This window comes from Prionailurus viverrinus, chromosome F2 (genome assembly GCF_022837055.1).
Source record: "Prionailurus viverrinus isolate Anna chromosome F2, UM_Priviv_1.0, whole genome shotgun sequence".
In the NCBI taxonomy this organism is placed as follows: domain Eukaryota; kingdom Metazoa; phylum Chordata; class Mammalia; order Carnivora; family Felidae; genus Prionailurus; species Prionailurus viverrinus.
Window position 1 is genome coordinate 80,380,792 of NC_062578.1, and position 18,818 is coordinate 80,399,609.

General features: G+C 47.0%; 1 protein-coding gene across 3 annotated transcripts in view; it reads right to left on the bottom strand.

Moving 5' to 3' along the window:
- Positions 1–18,818, bottom strand: part of TRAPPC9 (trafficking protein particle complex subunit 9) — a 568,190-nt gene that overhangs the window by 482,252 nt on the left and 67,120 nt on the right. For all 3 annotated transcript variants that reach the window (XM_047842486.1, XM_047842485.1, XM_047842487.1), the window contains 2 exons: positions 7,637–7,853; positions 3,718–3,861 (listed from right to left, as the gene is read on the bottom strand). In XM_047842486.1, coding sequence (XP_047698442.1) covers positions 3,718–3,861; positions 7,637–7,853 — 361 coding nt within the window. The remainder of the gene's footprint in view (positions 1–3,717; positions 3,862–7,636; positions 7,854–18,818) is intronic.

The following is an 18,818-nucleotide window of genomic DNA, read 5'->3' on the forward strand; positions in this document are numbered from 1 at the left end:
AGGTTTGCACCTACAGCCCACGGGGCTCACCAATGCACTGCCACGATGCCACGGGAGCTGGCACACCCAGTCAGGAGAAGCGACCCCACATCAGTGATCGTAAAAGGTTAACGCGGTCACGCTTCCCAAGAAATGTCCATACATCCTCAAGTTAGTACTTTCATCTTGCAAAAACTGGCAAGAGTGCTGGGAACGAAGCCTTTTGTGTTAACAACCGTCCTCGGATCTTACGAGTTCACTCAGATCGGCACACAGTTGGGGTACACGTGGGAGAGGGAAAGGCAAGAAAGCCCCAGATCGTGGCGCCTTCACCTTGCAAACACCCAAGCAGTCTGACGTAGGACAAGAAGACTAGAAAGCACCCCCCTCAAGCCCAGGATCATTTCTTTCTTTCTTGGCTGTTTCCCAGTCCACACTTCATTTCAACGCAGCAATATGTAGAAATGTTAACTATCAACTGTATAAACGATACCATGAGCTCTCCAGAGGAAAGGTCATCCAATAAACTAAAATATTGATCATTAAAATAATAACAAACTATCTCACAACTGTGCCACCCTAGCTGTACAAATGAGAAAATGGAGGCCCAGGGAGAACGTCACTATCGATCCGAGGTTACAGCCATCAGAGGAAAGAACTCTTGAGACCTCCTGACTTTTGTTCTTTTCTCTGAAGACTCCAATTACCCAAATACCATTACACACAGGCCTTTAAGGAGATGACTCTTTGCTCAACAGTCAGACGCCCCAAGTTCCTCTGCTTTCAAACTCAAGGTCTTTAGATCACCAACGGACATGACCTCCAATAACCAGCAAGCTCCTTCTCCCCGGAGCTCCAGGAAGGACGACAGACGTTGACCAGCTAGCGATATGCGGATCTTTCACCGCAGCCGTGAGCAGCGCACAGAGAAAGAGAACAGAGTGGGAGGGTCTGGTCGTGCCGGCACCTGCCAAGAGGGAGCTGCCAAGAGGGAGTCCATACCTGGAGGAGTCACTTGGTGACAGGGAACGGAGAGGGGGGCGGGAGCACAAAGGCCCTGCTGCAGGACAGGGGGTGCACATTTAAGAGAAAAAACTGCAAGAAGAAGCAGACGAAGGTGTGAGCAGCTCCGGACAAGGACGTGGGGCCGCGTCCTCGCGACTCACGGTCGTGCAACATGGCACACAATTAGAGGTGAGGCATGTGGGAAAGCGGTACCGAGAGAGAGCAGGGCCGTGACGAGAGTGGGGAGGGACACGTGCCACGGATCAGAACTCTCAGGCCCAGCGGGCAGGTTCCACTCAGACTGGATACTATGTCGTCACGGTTGCTGGGGCAGGGGGCGGTTCAAGCACCCTCGGGGAGAGGGGGGCGGTGAGGAGAGCCAGTCGCCCATCGCAAAGCAAACGTTCAGTGCAGCAGACAAGGGACAGACCCATGCCCGCGTCACCACTGGACACTAGAGACGGCCTGTTCTGGGAACTCTGCCTTCGTCTGCAACCCTGGCTTCAGAGAAACCAAGGTGCGGACCGTTCACGAAGCCAGCTGCCATGCGAGTCCTCAATGGCCGAGTTCTGCAGGCGGCAGGAAGACAAACACAATTCAAATGCCGCACCAAAGGCAGCAGAAACCAAGTAGGCACAGAGGACGAGCTGTCCCACCGTCCGTGGGAGACTCTGTCTGGGCAGCGAAGCCCAAAGAGATACAAATAACCACGGGACTTGGCAAGCGCGTCAAGGGCATTAGCAGCGAGATGTCACGGGAGCTCCTCGCTCCAAGACCGCTGTGGAAGTCACCTGAGGAACGTGACAGTCCCAAGTTCCAGCAGGTGCCACCGGGCACAGAAAACGGCACACGATGGGCACATGTGGTAGGTACAACGTGAAGTCCGCGCGGCCAGCCTGAAGTTCGAGGACACACGGGACGGGGAGGAGGAGGTCCCACAAGAGGAATCTCACCCAAGCCTGTGACGCACCCTTGAGCTTCACCTTGAGCCAAGGTCCTCAACTGTTTCTGCTTAAAACACAGCACCGCACTTGTGCTGTAACAGCTACGAAAGAACCCCTTTCCTCTCCCGTTTTAGAAAAGCGCGTGAGTCAGACCGACTGTTTTCTTGGTTTTGTAAAGGCAATCGCATGCCAACTTGAGTGCTTGTTCTGAAGCTAACCATTACCAGTTGTAGTATAAGCTCCAGGATAAATGCTTTATTGGAACTAACGCATTTAAGCCTCACACCCCCCTTCCATCCTGGAGCAGAGGAGACTGTTATGACCGCAGGAAAGGAGAGCAGTCGGGGGAAATCAGCAGGCAGAGGGGGAGGAATACCCACTAACGCTAAAGCCGTGAAGACAGAGGATGCGCGGTGAAGGAGTGCGGTGGCCGAGCCGTGGCAGATCCCCGCAGGGACACCTGGAAGGAGGGGCGGCTCTGCGGCAGACAGCAGCGCACCACCAGGGACGGGAGTGCTGCCCTCTCCGGACTGTTCTCTGCTGGAGAGAGCCGCCCCGCCCACGAGCATGCCCCCGCCTGTGGCGAGCATGCCCCCTCCTGGGAGCAGCGTGCATCTAGGGCCCGGCTGTGGGAGCAGTCGGGCCTGGCCCCTCACCACCCAGCAAGCTGTCTCTCTGAAGGGCCATCCTAGCTTCAGAGTCCCACGGGGTCAGCCGAGACCTTACGCAGCTGTGGGAGTCATCTCCAGAAACTGCCTCGGCAGGCACGGCAGGACTGGGCCTGGCTTTCGCGACAGTGCAGGCCAGCACTGCCGGGCCGTGGCAGCACAGAGCCCTCCGTGGGCCGGCGGGGCCTCTGCTGACACCGCACAGAGGCTCAGCTCCCTCTGCCCCACCTCGCCTCCTTCTCCTTCGGTTATCGATCCCAGGAGCACTTCTGAATAAATTGCCCACTCGTTCATCTCCAGGGCAGAGAGGGCACGGGGCCCAACCAGCAACGCACACGGGCTGGCTGAGCAGCCCCGGCAGAAGGGGCGGTGGCCCGGGGACGCCACGGAGCTCCAGTGCTGGCGTGCTCCCTTCCAAGCGGCTGTGGCACAGGCAAAGGGCCGTGCCCTGCAAGTGGCCAAGTGTCTGGACCCAGGGTGGAATCTGGGCTGGAAATAAACAGATTATGACCGAAACCCAAAACACAGATGCCACCCAGTAACCATAGGAGCAGACGACCGACGGAAGGGCCCAGAAGAAAGTCGCCTGGCACCTGGGCACAGATACCACATGATGCCACGGGTACAAACACAGGCAAACGGCACCCTTGGTTGTAAGAGCAAGACAGAAGCCGCCCTTGACGGGCACACAGGGGTCCTTGTGGTTCTGGTCACGTTTCCCCTCCAGCTGCCGGTTACAGAAACGGTAACAGTCACGAGGGCAAATGCACTGAGCTACGTTCTGATGAACCAGGCACTTCTCTATATACACGCTCTACTTGGACATTTCTGTCTGATATAATGTAGGCAAAGGGAAGTGGGGCCTGTGATGGGGGGGGGGGGGCATCCCGCATCTCGGCACCAGCCAGAGACACAGAAGCAGCAGAGTGGGGTGAGAGAGGGTCCGGGAGGGGAGGGAATGCTGGGCAGCAGCATCAGGCACCCGTCGAGGACAGTGAGGGCAGCACGGGGAGCAGAGGACATGGAGGATGGGGAAGCACCACCCACCTAGACCTAAGCCCAGTGTTTACGGGGGCCAGAGCCAAGAGTGCTGAAAAGGGCGGTAGTCTGAACTCACTCACCCTGATCGGACAAAAAATCCAGCATGGTCTGCAGCAGGAAGGACAAGTGCCTGACGGAAAGAGCAGGATTCCCCATCCTTCGGGAGGCGTAGACCAATTCGTGAAGCAAACGCATCTGGACAGCAGCCCAGCCTCGGTGTGTACCTGTGGGATGGAAGTCACAGAAGGTTCTCAAAGGGCTCCAGGAGGGCGCCGGCCACGGAGCCGAAGACGCGAGCCTCCGTGGAAACACGTGCGATGGCATGTGTCAAACCTGGTGATTTAAAGACGAGTGCCTCGACTATCAAACCAAAGGACGACAAGAGAAATGTGCCGTGTTTACGCACCCCAGAAAGACCTCATAAGGGATAGGTGTTTTCATACAGTTAAAAAAATGGTTTATGGTATACTTTTTCCTCTTCTATGAAGACACAATGCAAACTTAAGGACTTTGAAGGGCTCCGGGTGGCTCAGTCGGTTGAATGTCTGACTCTTGATTTCGGCTCAGGTCAGGATCTCACGGTTCGTGGGACCAAGCCTCACATCAGACTGTGCACTGACAGTGCGGATCCTGCTTGAGATTCTCTCTCTGCCTCTCTCTCTCTGCCCCTCCCCTGCATATTCATTCATTCTCTCTCTCTCTCTCTCTCTCTCTCTCTCTCTCTCTCTCTCTCTCCCCCCCCCCCAAATAAACAAATAAATAAAAATAACCACTTGGAAATCATTACAATAAGGTTATAATAAAAGATTATGTTCCCAATGGCATGTATTTGAGTTAGATACACAACTTTTTTCAAAGAAACACTGGTACTTGATGGGCCTTTGTTAGCAACCACCAAGGCCATTAGAAAATGTGTTTGTTTGTTTTTTACTTTAGCCTATAAGAAAAGCTCATAAAGGCAGACAGCTAAAAAAAGGTTACCAACAGACTTCTGCAGCTGTTCCTCTTAAATAAATTTAAGGTGAGGGAGTCAGTTGCACAGCCATCGAAAATTACCTCTTTAGGACCACAGAATCTTAGAGTTATTTATTCCATCTCCCTCTGGCAACAATTACTACTTCTAAATATTTTCTACCTGGAGATCCCTCATGAAGGAGACCTTGTAATGGGATGCCAACACACATGTCACTGCACAGTGTTGCGTGTCTGGGGCCACACGGCTTGGGAGAGAAGACTGAGGGCTCCAGTCACAGCCCCCACTGACCTCCTCGCCCACTGCCCTGCCGCACGCGGCTGGCCAGCCCTCCCTCTCATGTCCTGCTGCCGTATCGTGCACAGACTCGGCCCCACAGGCGTCATCCGGCAGGTACAGTGAGGCACCTGTAACCTCGTGATTTATGCCTTCCACCGACCCTCCATTTCCTTGGGAGCCAGGACTGTGTCCTATTCACCCAAGTATCTTTAACGCCTGGTGGGATGCCTGATACACGGTGGGGTTTCACAGCATGTGGGTCAAGTTGAAAGCCTCATGAAAGGCAATGCCCTCTTTTTCAGGCATGCAACTTAAGCCCGTAGGGTAAAATGACATGATTTCTGGGATTTGCCCTAAACACTTCCACCAACGACAAAGTGGCACACTCCTGATAATCACTTGCTCTGGGTGATGGGCTCATTGTACTGTTCTGCTTAATTTGTATATATTTAAGTTACTCCATAATAATTTTCTAAACTGAAAGTCTTGGAGGTGCATGAACACACACAGACACACACACACCGCAAAACCCACCTCACACCCTAGAGTCTGTCTTACAAAAACACTGGGAATGGGAAACAGCAGCACTTTTCATACCACGGGGACGCAGACAAAGACAAGTCCCTGCAATACTTCCTCACTGTCAAAAGCAGCAAAGGCCGAATGCCAGAACGAAATAAGAGATTTTAAAAAGGATTAAGAGGCTGAAATCAATTTCATGACTAACCGAGCCATGAATTCTAAATGACCCAATTTAACGAATCTCAACACTAGGACATCAAGAAGGTTTTCTCGCTTAAACATCGGGCAAATATCCCTATGCTGATTTTTTTTTTTTTAATACATAACGATACAGTCCCTGCCACAGGCAATTATGAGTAAGGCTGAGCACAAATTTTCTTAACACTAAATAGTGTACAAGCCACAATTTCTATGTGATTCAAACTGCTCCCGCAATAAAAGGTGACTCTCTTTATTCTTAAGACAGATTTGCAACATATGACCAAGTGATAACATTTTCAACACTCTTGCATTCAGAAAGTTCTCCCAATTTGAGAGTCTGTTACGTCAACAATTGCCTTTAAGCAAACCCATCTGCCCTGCCAGTCTCTTTTGTAAAAGCTCCTGGGGAAGACTGAATCCCTCACTCAGGAAAAGGCTGATCTTCATACACAGCACATATACACAGCATATTCACAAATCCTCATACACAGTAACACAAGATTAAAATGATAATACGCAGCCCTGTGAGCTGGCCAATACAACACCGTACGCTTCTGTGTGCCTACCCTCACTTTCTGTAGCCAGCTAGGGAAAATGCTCATTTCAAGAAATAGAAATACATTTCAGGTCCTGAGAATACAATTTACTTTCATCCGCAGGTTCAGGGTTTGAGAACATTTCCATCTAATTCTCTGAGAAACGTTTGAAGTGGTCCAGAGCAACAGCGGAGATGAAGTTTAAAGTGATTTTTATTTCTTATTAAAAATATAGCCAGCCAACATTTATCATTTTTACTTTATTTGATCGCACTTCTTTACCTTCGGTCTCAACCTCTTTCACAAAACGATGGCAAGTGTCCCCTCCCAAACAAAAGGCTAAAAAAGTACCGAATCACTTGAAGACGTGCTCGTTTGTTGTGCTTTTTAAAAGAAACCTATCTTGTTCATCTCATTCAAAAATTAAGATCAAGAAATTCTATTCGACAACTGGCAACCAACACACCAAGCTGTAGCCGCTCACTAGGCTTTGCGACGCCTGCCGTGTGCCGGCCAGGGGACACAGTGGGAGTCGGGGGCTCTGCTCCCACAGGGCACACAGGCTAGTGTGGGAAGCATGTGTGAAACCATCGCCCCAACTGATTTTTAAATGCACGTGCAAATTATGGAAGGTGCCAGAAGGAGGAACAACAGGATTCGATGAAAGAGGAAAGATAAACAGGTTCCACTTAGGCTGAGGGACCCTGGGGGACCTCTCTGCGTAGGTGACATTCAGCTGAGACCCAAGGGCGGCTGGCAGTTAAACAGTGAGGAACAGGGAAGAGCGTCCGGAAGGAAGCCTCCGACCCTGGACTCTCAGATGTTATGTTTCACAGGACACATCAGACAACTCCTGGTGACTCACAGAAGGCCTGGGTAGCCGGCTCTCCCTCTGGAGCCAGCTTGCAGTTACAGTCAAAGGGCACCAAAAAAAGGTAACTGGAAAGCAACGGCGACCTTGCCTACTGTCTCTCTGAAGCACGGTAAACGGGATTCTATTCAGTGTGCAAGTGGAAACTTTTAAAATACCCTTTATCCTCTCTGTACAGAACAACTGTGTGATTGCTCTAAAAACTCTGCCCTTTTGCCGAGCGCTAACCTCCTCCCACGAAACCTCTCTGGAAGGTGGCTGAACTGAGCCTGTACCCACCTTCACAGCCCTATCTCCTCTTCCACCAACAACACTGAGCTTTTTGAACGTAAATCCCACAGGCGTCCACGACTTGCCGGTTATTTCTGCCCTGAACTCCAACCTCTACCACCAGGGCCAGGACAGGGACCAGCCAAAAGAACGCCAGCCCCCAAGCAAAGCACCACTCTTTGTTTATTAGATCATCATAAGTATTCTCATAAGTACCCAAGGGCAGGCGGGGGCTTGGTCGTTTTGAACCCCATCCATCGCCAACCAGTGTCTGACCGGAAGGGCAAGTGCTCAAACGATGCATGGGGAACTGGGCCAAACAGTTGCAGCAGTGAGACCTCCAATACCTCTGCTGAAGTCCTTAGGGTCCAGCGACAGGCTGTAGCCGGGAAGGGTCTCCAGGAGCAGCTTGTAGCAGGCCCTCCACCCGGGCTCCGAGATGCTCGGGGCCACGCACTGCATAGCGGCCACGCGCTTGAAGAACGCGGACTTCCGATGGAAGCCAATCAGTTCGTAGAGTTCAGAGAGGATGCTGTATCGCTGGATTTTTTCTTCTTCGGAGAGCTGAAGCACAGACAGGAAGAAAAAGCTTTTGAGAAATGAAACACATAAAAAGAGCTTTTTCATAAAACAGAGACACGATGAAATGCTGAGGCAGGGCCAGGCCGAGTCCCCACACCCTGAAGACACCACCCGGAAAAGCACAGAAACGGTGATACACACAAGTCCCAAAGCCTTTAGGAGACCCATCTCTTCAAGTTCATCCTGTCCTTTTGTGAGTAAGGCCCGTAACTCTGGAACAAAGGCATTTGTTACGTAGCACACGGCATCCACTTTTAGCTCCCTTAGAAAAGAAAAGGAATGACAGTTCACCGAGACACTAGGACTTCGGAAGGGACCTCCACCAAACACGCAACTTTTCAAAGCAGAAAACATATGGAGCCACATAACCAGACAATGAGCGGTTAACAACCACAACACCTGACTTGGGCTTCAGCCTTTACACTTCCAGAAAGTTTTCTTTCATCCATGACCTGCCTGGACTCTCCCCACACCCCCGTGGTGCAGTAACAACTTCTGTTTCTCAAACGGCAGCAAATCTATTGCACCTCAATCATTACAACAATCCCATCAACTATTTGTACCCCAGCTCACGGATAAGGGAATCTGAAGCTCAGAGAGGTATTAGCAGCTATGTAAATCACACAGTCCAGAAGTGTCAGAGACCAGACCAGAATTTGGGTCAGGTCTCTGCTGACCTCACTGTGCCACAGCTACCTGTAAAGAGGGAGGCTGGTCCCCGCCCACCCTGCTGCTCAAGGCTATGCCGCTTAAGGAGGTGGTTCGGTCCCTCTGCCGGCCCTGCTGATCAACCTGCTGCCCAGATACCTCTGTGAGCACAGAACCACAGCCTGGCGGCCCCACCAACTTGTGCTCCTCAGTGCCCTCTCCGTGCCCACCTCCATGGTCCTCACCTGGGCCCTCACCTGGAGGACGGATCTAAATGGTCTCCCAACCAGTGTTCGAGACCTTCCTTTATCCACTCACAGACACGCGCCAGACCAGTGTTCCTGGAGCACAGCTCAGAGCCCGTCACCCCTTCTCAGAAACACTGGGAAGCCCCTGGGTACTACAACCACAAACCCAGAGCCCTCTCTGGCACACCAGTGTGCCCTCGTAACCCCAGGCCTGCTGCCTACCTGTGACCCAGCCAAATGGGATAATTCTGATGTGTGTGTTTTCTCATTCTGTCGACACCTGTTCACTGAATGCCTTCTGGAGTCCACTGCCCCTGGGGCTGGGCTCATGACAGGGAACAGAACAGGGAAAGACGCCGGCCCTCAGGGAAGACAACAGTGAAGAAATGTAGGAAGAACTGCTCAGATTTCGATGAAACACAGATGAGGGCTGACTCTCCAGGAGGCGGGGATGAAGGAGGGGTCAGCCAGGCACGGATATTCCAGGCAGAACAAGAAAGTAACAGGCAGGCCCGTGTCCCTCCACGGCAGCAGCCCACCCAGCACCCCTCCCAGACACTGGGCCTCCTGCTCTCCGGTGTGAGCAGCCTCTTCCTTCCCTAAATCCTCACCGCCTTTCTGGATTCCACTGCGTCATCTCCCTCTTCTCCTGCATTAGTCACATTCACACTCAATCTCCGTCCCCCACCACACTCCCCGTACGACCACTGGACATTTTCTAAAGTGAAAGCATCATTTTTTTTTATATTTCATACAGGATTTATACATAGAATATATAAAGAATTCTTACAATTCAATAATAGGTAGACAAGCAACCCAACTTAAAATGGGCAACGAGCGGGCGCCTGGATGGCTCAGCCGGTTAAGCGTCCGACTTCAGCTCAAGTCATGATCTCGTGGTCCGTGATTTCAAGCCCCGTGTTGGGCTCTGTGCTGACAGCTCAGAGCCTGGAGCCTGCTTCGGATTCTGTGTCTCCCTCTCTCTCTGCCCCTCACAGTGCTCGTACTCTGTCTCTCTCTCTCAAAAATAAACATCTTTTAAAAAATTTTTTTTAAAAAGGAGATGCACAAATGGCCAATAAACACATAAAAAATATTCAACATTAGCCATCAGGGAAATGAAAATCAAAGCCACAAAGATACACCATTCATACCCACTAATAAGGCCAGCATAATAAACACGTAATAATAAGTGTGGAAAAACTGGAACCCTCATACGCTGCTGGTGGGAATGTAAAATTGTGCAGCAATTTTGGAAAACAGTTTTGGTGGTTCCTCAAAAGATTATACAGAGAGTCATCATATGACTCAGCAATTCCACCCCAGGTATATAGCAAATAGAAATTAAAATATATATATTCATTGGGGCGCCTGGGTGGCGCAGTCGGTTAAGCGTCCGACGTCAGCCAGGTCACGATCTCGCGGTCCGGGAGTTCGAGCCCCGCATCGGGCTCTGGGCTGATGGCTCAGAGCCTGGAGCCTGCTTCCGATTCTGTGTCTCCCTCTCTCTCTGCCCCTCCCTCGTTCATGCTCTGTCTCTCTCTCCCAAAAATAAATAAACGTTGAAAAAAAAATATATATATATAAATATATATATATATATTCACACAAAAACTTGCACATGAATGTTCACAGCTGCATTATTCATAATAGCCAAAAAGTAAAACAACGTTGAATGTCCATCAACTGAAGAATGGACAGACGACACGTGGTATATCCAAATAATCAAAATCGTTTGGCACTAAAAAGAAAATGAAATACCGATACACGCCCCAACTTTGATAGACCCTGAAAACACTACGCTATGTGAAAGACAGAGAATATACTGTATGATTGATTCCTTCTTTGTGAAATGTCCCAAATAGGCAAATACAGAAAACAGAACGGTGATTTCCCAGGTTTGGGGTGAAGCAGGGGAGAAACACAGAAGGACTGCCAATGCGTGCAGGATTTCTTTTCAGAGAGGCATCATTTTTTATATGAAAATTTTTTAATTTTTTAATTGAACTATAGTTGACCGAAAATATTAAATTAGTTTCAGGTGTACAAATGAAGGTTTGACAATTACAGACCTTATCAAACGCTCATTATAATCAGTGTAGCTACCATCTATCACCACAGAGGGTTTACAGTATCACCTGACCATATTCCCTCCGCGGTACTATTCATCCCTGTGCCTCACTTATTTCACAGCTGGAATTTGGTGCTTCTTCATCCCTTTCACCCATTTCCCCCATCCAGCCACTCCTCTGGCAACCACGAGTTTATTCTCTGTATTTATGAGTCTGTCTTTTCACTGTTATCGTCTGTTCATTTTTGGGGGGGGGGGGGGGTTTAGATTCCACATGTAAGGGAGATCATATGTTATTTGTCTTTGTCTGACTTATTTCACTTAGCATAATGTCCTCTAGGTCCATCCACATTATTGTGAATGGCAAGATTTCATTCCTTTTCATGGCTGAGTAACACTGCAGTGTGTGCATGTGGGTCCACAGACAGACACTTGGACTGCGTCCACACCTTGGCCACTATAAATAATGCTGCAATAAACACAGGGGTGCATGTATCTTTCCAAGTCAGTATTTTCATTTTCCTCAGGTAAACGGCCAGAAGTAGAATTACTGGATCATATGGTCCTTCAATTTTTACACTTTTGAGGACCCTCCATTCTGTTCTCCAAAGTGGCTGCACCAGTTTGCATTCCCACCAACGGTGCACGAGGGCTCCCTTTTCTCCACGTGTTCACCAACACTTTTTTTTTTTTTTGTCTTTTTGATAACAGCCGTTCTGACAGGTGTGAGGTGGCATTTCATCGTGGTTTTCATTTGGACTTCCCTGATGATGAGTGATGCTGAGCACCTTTTCATGTGTCTGTTAGCCATCTGGATGTCTTCTTTGGGGAAAATGTCCATTTAGGTCTTTAATCAGATTGTTTGTTTGGTTTTGAGTTATATGAATTCTTTCTGTTTTGGATATTAACCCTTTATCAGATATATCATTTGCAAATATCTCCTCCCATTCACTGGGTTGCCTTTTTGTTTTATGGTTTCCTTTGCAAGTGCAAAACCCTTTGAGTTTGGTGTGGTACCAACAGCTTATTTCTGTTTGGCTTCCCTTGCCTGGGGAGACAGATCCAGAAAAGTGTTGCTAAGGCTGATGTCCAAGAGATTACTGCCTATGTTTTCCTTTAAGCATTTCATAGTTTCAAGCCTTATATTTAGGACTATAATCCATTTTGAATTTACTTTTATATACGGTGTATAAGAATGTGGTTCAGTTTCACTCTTTCGCATGTAGCTAGCTGTCCACTTTCCACAACACAATTTATTGAAGAGACTGTCTTTTCCCTATTGTATGCATTGGACTCCTTTGTCATAGATTAATTGACCATATAAACCTGAGTTTATTTCTGGGCTCTCTGTTCACTGATCTATGCGTCTGTTTCTGTACAAGTACCATACTGTTTTGATCACTATAGCTTTCTAGGATAGTTTGAATTCAGGAAGTGTGATGCGTCCAGCTTTGTTCTTCTTTCTCAAGACTGCTTTGGCTATTTGGGGTCTTTTGTGGTTCCACACAAATTTCAGGATTCTTTGTTCTAGTTCTCTGAAAAATACTATTGATATTTTCATGGGAATTGCTTTGAATCTGTACATTTTTCTGGGTAGTATGGAGTTTTAACAATGTTAATTCTTCCAATCCATGAGCATGGTATATCTTTCCATTTATTTATGTCATCTCAATTTCATTCACCAATTTCTTATAGGTTTCAGAGTACAGGTCTTTCAACTCCTCGGTTAAGTTTATTCCTAGGAATTTTGTTCTTTTGATGTAATTGTAAATGAGGTTGTTTTCTTAATCTTCCTTTCTGTTATTTCATTATTAGTGTATAGATATGCAACAAATTTCTCTATATTGACTTTACGTCCCACAACTTTCCTGAATTCAGTTATTAATTCTAGTAGATATTTGGTGGCATCTTTAGGATTTTCTATAGATAGTATCAGCTCATCTGCAAGTAGTGACAGTTTTCTTTTTTTCTTACCAATTTGGATGCCTTTTATTTCTTTTTCTTGTCTGACTGCTGTGGCTAGGACTACTAGTACCATGTGGGAAAAAAGTGACAATAGTGGACATCCTGGTCTTATTATTGATCTTAGAGGATATTGGCTGTGGACTTGTCACATATGGCCTTTGTTATGTTGAGGTATATACTGTAAAGTGGAAGCATCATTTCACATTCACACTGGTAACCTAAGTGAATTACAGTTGCCCCACATGTTCACCAACACTTGATGTTATCAGTCTTTTCCATTTCAGTCATTCTGGGGGCTTCAGTTTGCATTTACCTGATAACTACTGGTGTCAGACATGCTTCCATACAATTACTGGCCGCCTCTATATCTTCTATCATAAAGCATTTGTTCAAATTTTCTGGTCATTTTTTAAAGTTATATCATTTGTCTTATTACTGAGTCATAGGAATTCTTTATATATTCTCAATGTTCTATTTTCCCAGTCTGATGCACATTTATTTTCCAAAAGGAGTCTTTTGATAAGCAGAAATTGTGAAGGAGCTCAATTTATTAATTTATCAATTGTAAAGTAGCTCAATTTATTTTTCTTTTATGGTTAAAGCTTTCTGTGCCCTTGCCGAAGAGACTTTTGCTTACCCCAAAGTCCCAGATATATTCCCCTATGTTCTCTTGTAGAAGCTTTATGCTTAGGTACAGGATCCATGGGGATGTGGATTTAAAGGACAAGGTCTTTGCCCTCTTAGCATACAGTACCAGCTGCAGAGAGATGCCAGCGCAGTGAGGTGCAATCATGGGCAGGAGACTAAGGAGGTCTACAGAGGAGAGGCAGGAGTACTTAATGCTTTCAGCACATACCTGTAAACTCCCAGACCATCAACTGTATCCTTTGGTTTTAAATACGGTAGAAGATGTTGGGGGATGTAAAATATCAGTAGTCATAGCCAGTGTGCTCAACAAGGCCACCGTCTAAAATAAGGATGACAGCCAAGGCAAGATGAGAAGCCGTGGCCTCTAATCCCTCAGAGTTCCCACTGATTCTTTCACGGACACTATTAAGGATGAAAGACCAGGGGCACCTGGGTGGCTCAGTTGGTTGAGCCACCGGCTCCAGATTTCAGCTCAGATCATGACTTCATGGTTTGCGGCACAGAGCCCCACATGGGGCTCTACGCAACAGCATGGAGCCTGCCTGGGTTTCTCTCTCCCTCTCTCTGTGCCCCTCCCCTGCACACTCATACTCTCTCTCCCTCAAAATAAATAAACATTAAAAAAACATTTAAAGATGAAACACGAATACTCTCATCGGTAATATACTCTTTGATTCTTTGTATCATTTGAACATAATAAGAAACCAAATGATAAACACTATAAATAGAACTACAATCACTTCAAGCCCCAGAAAATCTTGGGCACAACTGCTTCAGAGCCCCCGGAAAACACTTGACTGAAAAGCCCCTCATTGCCCATGGGACCTGTGAAAGGCCGTGTTAGGTCAGCAGAGACATCCACAGCACAAGAATCTGGGGGATATAAAAGAGTCCCAGGCAAAATTTTAGGCCACAAGCTTCACCAAATTTTGATATGAAATCAAATTCCCAAATTCATTTCAGATCTGCTGCTCTTTTAGGGAGTATTAATCAACACATCTTGTTCTAGTTTTTCAATAGGCTGCATGGCCATGACAGCTGAGCCCACAGGGCCCAGACATTTGCATGAAGTTCCAATGGAAAGTAACTGAAAGATTACTCAAGACAAGTAGCTTTACTCATAGGACGGGCTCTGAGGAATTCCAATGCTAACTTAACCACTCCCTCCCCAACTTGAAAGCACGTTCACACCCGTTTTATCCACTGGAAACGAAGCTGTGCTATTAACAAACAGGAAGCTGGCTGTCTGGAAGGATGGGATAGGCACAGGAATCAGAAAGACCCAAGTGCCAGTTCCAGATGTGCACATCACTAACTCTGGCGCTTCCCTTATTAATTCAGGTAATAAAATCCATTCGTGACCATCGGGAAGACTAAATGAAATACTGTGTGTGGTCAGCACAGGCTTAAAACTCCTAGTGAGTGTGCAGGAAATGGGAAATACCATTGTTAACTAATTAACGCCTTTGATGTCACTGGTGTTAACTCAAAATTAGCCAGCCAGAGATGTTCCAGAAAATGCCTCAACGGCCATCAGCCTTCTCAAACATGGGAACCTGCGGGGACCTGACGAATAAGGCAGCGGCAGTCGCTGTGAGACAGCCCGGTGATGGCTCTACCAGCGATGACTGTGACATAGCAGGGCAGAAAACCGCGGGGACCGTACATTCTCAAGTGTGGAAAACACATTCTGTTTCTATCCACATTTATTTCTAGCCATAATTATACAGAGAGAAAATATATCTTCAAAATTACACAAAATTTCCATACATACGTGTCAAAACAGTTTGGAAAGGAAAGAACGTAACTTTCTTCCCTGCATCCCAAAGCAGGGTTACAAGGTTTGTACCAAGGACCTTTCTTTAAAAAGCATCTGCTAAAGTAACTGGATCCATTTTGGGTTTTAATCATTCAAAGGGAAAGGATTAAAAACAAAACAAAACAAAGTTACGTAAGCCCTGGTCCCTCGATGGTTGACAAGGTCATGGAGGAAACAGACAAGCCAACAAGAAATCAGTCTCCTGAGTTCCCAGTGCCCGAGAAGAAGAGGGATGGAGGGAGGGGTGGTACTGGGGCAACTGTGCCCAGCACTGTTAGGCAGGTACCTAAAAGGCTCCTAGAGCAGGTGCATACACCATGTGCCTAACACCTTGACAAACATTAAAGAGAGATGAAACTTTATAGACTATCAACCCTTGGTAAGGATGCTACCCAAAAGTGCTAGAGCACTTGACTTTGCTCATCTCAGTTCCCTTGATTTCATTCTTAGATCATCTTAAAAACCAAGTCACCTGGCCTCAAGAAGTACTGCCTGCCTTTACCAACTTTGGGTTTAGTGACCGAGCAAGCTTATGCATAACTGGACAAACTCTGACTATGTCTTTCTCCATTCTTTAATTCTTTCTTTAATTCTGAAGAGTCCTGAGTTGAAGTATATCCACCATAAAATCTATTCCTTCCAATGACAAGTCATGGAGCCTGGAATTAAAAGCCAACTACATAAGTCCATATACAACCAAACTGTCACCCACCCATCATCACTTTCTTAATATTATCTCCTGCCTGACTGTAATAAACACCTCCCTCCACCACGCTCATAAAACACAGATTTGCCTCCTCAAATAAAATGTAAGCTCCATAAAAGAGAAGACTGTTTCATATTCACCTCTGAATTCCTAGCATACTACAATATCAATGAATATAATTATGAAGATAGCTTTTTCCTCTAAAAAATCTTTTTGGATATTTAAATGAAACCTTGGGAGAAAGGCAACGTTGATATATTTGGGCTCCGACATCCTGATTCAAAACCATATGAGGACCTTTTTGTATTAACTGTTCATTGATTCATTCAAAACACAATTTCTCATTCCAGGAGGAGTTATATATCTCTGCCAAGAGTTTACGGTCACTCCCATGCCAGGACAACTTGAAACTAAATCCTCAGGTTGGGTTGTTTTTTCCCTTTAAACAAGATTCAGAGTTTCCTTATTTTCTTGCTTTGAGGAGTGGGATTTTTCTCTTCTAGGTCTCCCTTTCATTAAACATGGCTCAGGGAAGGTCTTGGCTTTACAGATGGGTCTGCCACCTGATTCCCAATGGGGGCCGCCCTGAGGCTCACCTCCTGTCCCTCCTACACGGGCTGTTGAAACCATGTTCCCAGAGGTAGGTGGCACTTGCTGCCTTCTGAGACTCACTTACCTTCCAAAATTCATGCTTTGTAGTTGTTTTGGCCCCAAAGGATTTCCCCCTTACTTTTTTGCTATGCATCTTGAAAAGTTGGGGGAAAAACTTTACCTTTTTTTTTTCTAATATTTATTTAATTGGGGCAGAGCGCAAGTGGGGGAGGGACAGAGAGAAGGGGACAGAGGATCTGAAGCGGGCTCTGCGCTGAGAGGCTGACAGCAGTGAGCCCGATATGGGGCTCAAACTCACGAACCGCAAGATCCTGACCTGAGCCGAAGTTGGACGCTCAACTGACTGAGCCACCCAGGTGCCCTGAAAAGTTTTACCTCTTAATCAGCATATTTAAAAAACACATGCAAAGAGGGCTTTTGAGAGTCTCTACACCACGATATTGCCCAAACAGAAAATACACTAGTTTTCCTCTAAACATACATATCTAAATTTTTCTTTAAGTATTAACGGACATTTTTTAATTAAAAAATAATTAAGGGATGGGGCGCCTGGGTGGCTCAGTCGGTTAAGCGTCCGACATCGGCTCAGGTCACGATCTCACGGTCCATGAGTTTGAGCCCCGTGTCGGGCTCCGTGCTGACAGCTCAGAGCCTGGAGCCTGCTTCAGATTCTGTGTCTCCCTCTCTCTCTGACCCTCCCCCGCTCATGCTCTGTCTCTCTCTGTCTGAAAAATAAATAAACATTAAAAAAAAAATTTTTTTTAAATAATTAAGGGGGCGCCCAGGTGGCTCAGTCGGTTAAGCATCCGACTCTTGATTTTGGCTCAGGTCATGATCTCACAGTTCATGAGACTGAGCCCCACACCCGGCTCTGTGCTGACAGTGTGGAGCCTGCTGGGGATTCTCTCTCTCTCCCTCTCTCTCTGCCACTCACTCACGTACTCGCTCTCTCTCTCTCAAAAATAAATAAATGAACTTTAAAGCAACTAAAATAAAATAAAAATAGATAGTTAAGGCCTGCCATAGACACATGAAAAAATGCTCAACATCACTCAGTATCAGGGAAACGCGAACCAGACCCACAACGAAATATCACCTCACACCTGTCAGAACGGCTAAAACCAAAAAGACAAAAAATGACAACCGTTGGCAAGACTGTCAACAAAAAGAAACCCTTGTGCACTCTTGGTGGGATTGGAAACGGGTGCAGCCACTGTGGAAAACAGCATGGAGACTCCTCAAAGACTTAAAAACAGGGGCGCCTGGGTGGCTCAGTCGGTTAAGCGTCCAACCTCGGCTCAGGTCATGATCTCGCGGTTGGTGAGTTTGAGCCCCTCGTCGGGCTCCGTGCTCACAGCATGGAGCCTGGCTTCAGATCCTCCTTCCCCCCTCTCTGCCCTTCCCCTGCTCATGCACGCGTGCGCTCTCTCTCTCAAAAATACACATTTTTTTAAAAATTAAAAATAGAAATGCCATATGATCAAATAGTTCCACCCCTGGCTTTTATCCAAAGAAAACAAAAACATTAATTTAAAGATAGATGCAACAAAAAATAAAAAATAAATAAAAAGCAAAAAAATAAATAAAAAGCAATATTTACTTATCGTAGCAATATTTACAGTAGCCAAGAGACGGACACAACCTAAGGGTCGACTGATAGACACTCATGGATAAGCACAGCGTGTGGATGGTGGGTAAGGAAGACACAGACATATATACGCACATACACAACGGAATATCACTCGGCCATAAAAAAGAGATGGGGTTGTGCCACTGCAACAATATGGATGGACCTGGAAGGTATTACGCTGAGAGAAATAAGTCAGTCAGAGAAAGACAGATACCATAGGTTTCCACTCATTTGTGGAACTTGAGAAACTGAACAGAAGACCATGGGGGAGGGGAAGGGAAAAAAGAAAGTTACAGAGAGGGAGGGAGGCAAACCACAAGAGCCTCACAGATACTGAGAACGAACTGAGGGTGGATGGGGAGGAGGGAGAGGGGAAAGCGGGGGATGGGCATTGAGGAGGGCGCTTGTTGGGATGAGCACTGGGTGTTGTATGGAAACCAATTTGACAATAAATTATATTAAAAAAAAAAAGACTGGAGTTTCAATGACAGAAATGATAATACTAATTCACTCATATTATAAAGTACGTCTTGGGGCGCCTGGGTGGCGCAGTCGGTTAAGCGTCTGACTTCAGCCAGGTCACGATCTCCCGGTCCGGGA